This window comes from Helobdella robusta (genome assembly GCF_000326865.2).
Source record: "Helobdella robusta unplaced genomic scaffold HELROscaffold_44, whole genome shotgun sequence".
NCBI classification, from domain to species: domain Eukaryota; kingdom Metazoa; phylum Annelida; class Clitellata; order Rhynchobdellida; family Glossiphoniidae; genus Helobdella; species Helobdella robusta.
This window is the reverse complement of record NW_008705063.1, coordinates 844,710-847,926: the sequence shown is the minus strand read 5'-3', so window position 1 is coordinate 847,926 and position 3,217 is coordinate 844,710. Positions and strand designations below refer to the sequence as shown.

The following is a 3,217-nucleotide window of genomic DNA, read 5'->3' as shown; positions in this document are numbered from 1 at the left end:
ACACATATATTTATAAACTACAAACATGTATATATAGGTATAGGCACATAAAAGCAAACGCTATCAGTACATACTGTAATGAAGGTATATATGAACATTCAATATTTATAAGGGGCTTTCTAATGCAGATCACCATTATTAATGCTTCAAAAAGGCACATAATAATAATTATTATTATCCCTTTATTAATAAAAATAATTATAGTTTGTATGATTATTATTATTATTATTATTATTATTATTATTATTATTATTATTATTATTATTATTATTATTATTATTATTATTACTAATCATCTTCATAATATTCATCAACAATCTAGCTATCATTATTCTTCACTCTAAATAATCATAGTCGTCATCATCATCATCATCATTGATATAGCCACTAACTTCATTGTCATCTTCATCATCATAATCATTACTATCACCATGATCATGATCATCCTCATCACCGTCATGGTCATCTGTGTTGTGCTCAGTTTTTCTTCTCCATCAGCTTCTTGTATTCATACTCTTCAGCCATCCTACCAAAGATTATGGAAATATTTTCATCCTCATCATCAAAAACGAAACCATCATCACCGTCACGAACTAACAAACAAACAAACAAGCAAACAAACAAACAAGCAAACAAGCAAGCAAACAAACAAACAAACAAACAATCAAACATACAAACAAACAAACGTAAAAACACACATACAAATATACACGCAAAACGTAGAAACGAAACATACACTACCACACAAACAAAACATAAAAAATTAGGCACGCAAATACCGACATACAAACAATACAAAAATATACCTGGTATAATCCTCTATATCAACAAGAAGTGAATCCTGGACGATGAGGTGTTCATCTCGAAGCTGCAGCAGATCCATCAGTTCTTCATTCATGGCTGGTTGGTTGGTCGGTTAGTTGGATGGGTGGAAAAATTGAAATTAAATCATTTTCAAGCGAAAACTTCAGAGAAAAATGGATAAATCTAAAGCTAAGCATGTGCCTAGAGATTAGCCCAAGTTGAGAAATATAAATAAAAATAAACATATTTTTAATAATAAATAAATAAAATATATATAAATAATATAAATTGTAATGGCAAACCAACCAATCAACCAACCAACCAACCATTAATATTATCCAGCATGGAGTTCATGATAATCTGCAAATGCGTGGAATTCAACTTCACGAGGGCCTCTTCATAATTGAAACAGGTCGACTTTGCTGGCTGAAATGACGTCGTTGTCGCAGCTTTCGTGGCTGCAAACGGCACAGACAACGACGATTTTGTCGCTGTCGTTGTTTTGAGTGTTTTTGTTGACGTTGTCGTTGTTGGATGATGATGATGATGATGGAAGGATTGAGAAGCTGACGATGGCTGGTCCAGAAATGATTGTATGAGAGCCTGTGATACAAGGTGGAGATACCGTGATGAGGATACACTGACAACACTAACAAGGCCATCATTATCATCATCATTAATGTGTCATCACCATCATCATCGTCATCATTAACATCATTATCATCACTATCAAATCATCATCATCGTCATCATTAGTATCATTATCATCGCTATCAAATCATCATCATCGTCGTCGTCATCTCGTCATCGTCACCAGCACCTACCTGCAACGAAAACCCTGATGACGATGGTGATGATGATGATGACACGCTCTTGGATTGTTTCTCAAGAAGCAACTGCATGAATGCAAGTGGTCGGACCTGGATTTTTGAATTTGTTCATTCATTCGTTCGTTCGTTCGTTCGTTCATCCATTTATTTAATCATTTATTCATTTCTTCGTTCAATTATTTATTTAATCATCTGTTAATCCGTCGAGTCAGTCAGTCAGTCAGTCACAGTCAGTCAGTCAGTCAGTCAGTCAGTCAGTCAGTCAGTCAGTCAGTCAGTCAGTCAGTCAGTCAGTCAGTCAGTCAGTCAGTCAGTCAGTCAGTCAGTCAGTCAGTCAGTCAGTCAGTCAGTCAGTCAGTCAGCCAGCCAGCCAGCCAGCCAACCAGCCAGCCAGCCAGCCAGCTAGCTAACCACCAATCAGTCCATCAGTCAATCAATCAATAAATCCAACAACTAAACACCTGAGCCAGAGCCAGTCTAGCTTCAGCTTGCAGCCTGGCATGTTTGGTGAAAAAATGTTCGCCCTCCCCGAACTTTCCGCCATATTTCTCCCCCAGACTACTGGGTGAGACGTTGAGGGCCGGAAGGGGATGTAGGGAGGATTTGCTGGATTCGCAACTGTTGCTGGTCGTCTGGGATAGAGTACTTAGGGACTGTTCATGATGATGATGATGACGATGATGACGTGGATGATGATGATGATGATGTTGATGTCGTCATCATCATCATCATCATCAGCCTCATCATCATCGTCATCAACAACATCCTCTCTATTATTATTATTATTATTATTATTGTTGTTGTTGTTGTTGCTTTTTCCTCAGTATGTCCAATATAGCCACATAATGTCAATAGTCTATTCACTTGAATTAAAGGAATTAATAAAAAAAAGTGAAAAAAAAATAATAATAACCAATGTGATGCGATAATAAACCAAACATTTAATATAAAAAGAGCTCCATAAAAGCAAGCCATCAACAAAAGGTTATCTATGAAATGGGAGAATTACATTTCACTAGAACCATTAACTTATTATCTCTACCTCAATCAGTCAATCAATCAAACCAATACTCTCTTTCTCTCTCTCTCTCTCTCTCTCTCTCTCAATGAATATACACACAAACACACACACACACACACACACACATACACACACTCACGCTCGCACACACACACGTATGCACACAGAGAAAGAAAGAGAGAAAGAAAGAGCATTAAGAGAGTAAAAAAAAAGAAAGAGAGAGAAAGAAAGAAAGAGAGAGAGAGAGAGAGAGAGAAAGAAAGAGAGAGAAATAAAGAGAGAGAGAGAGAGAGAGAGAGAGAGAAAGAGAGAGAAAGAGAGAGAGTCAGAGTATATAAAGACATAGAGAATAACAGAAAGAAAAAGAGAGAAGAAGAAAGATAGAGACCAACATTTACACAATACAACATTAACTGTCAAAGAGATGTGAACATGTAAACATGAACGAACATAAATTAATGCATCTTGCCTATGTAATATGCATACCTTATATGCATGCGTGCAAGTGTTTGTATGCTTGTATATACGTGTGCGTCTGTGTATATACACATGTGTAAATGTA

The 3,217-nt window shown here is 36.4% G+C and overlaps 1 protein-coding gene across 1 annotated transcript in view; it reads right to left on the bottom strand.

Annotated features, from left to right (window-relative positions):
• Positions 1–477: 477 nt before the first annotated feature.
• The window catches only part of HELRODRAFT_177785 (hypothetical protein), a gene marked incomplete at both ends in the record, with an annotated part of 6,901 nt that continues 4,161 nt past the window's right edge, over positions 478–3,217 (bottom strand). Inside the window, 5 exons of the mRNA XM_009025936.1 lie at positions 478–526; positions 807–900; positions 1,131–1,295; positions 1,629–1,642; positions 2,169–2,287. Coding sequence (XP_009024184.1) covers positions 478–526; positions 807–900; positions 1,131–1,295; positions 1,629–1,642; positions 2,169–2,287 — 441 coding nt within the window. The remainder of the gene's footprint in view (positions 527–806; positions 901–1,130; positions 1,296–1,628; positions 1,643–2,168; positions 2,288–3,217) is intronic.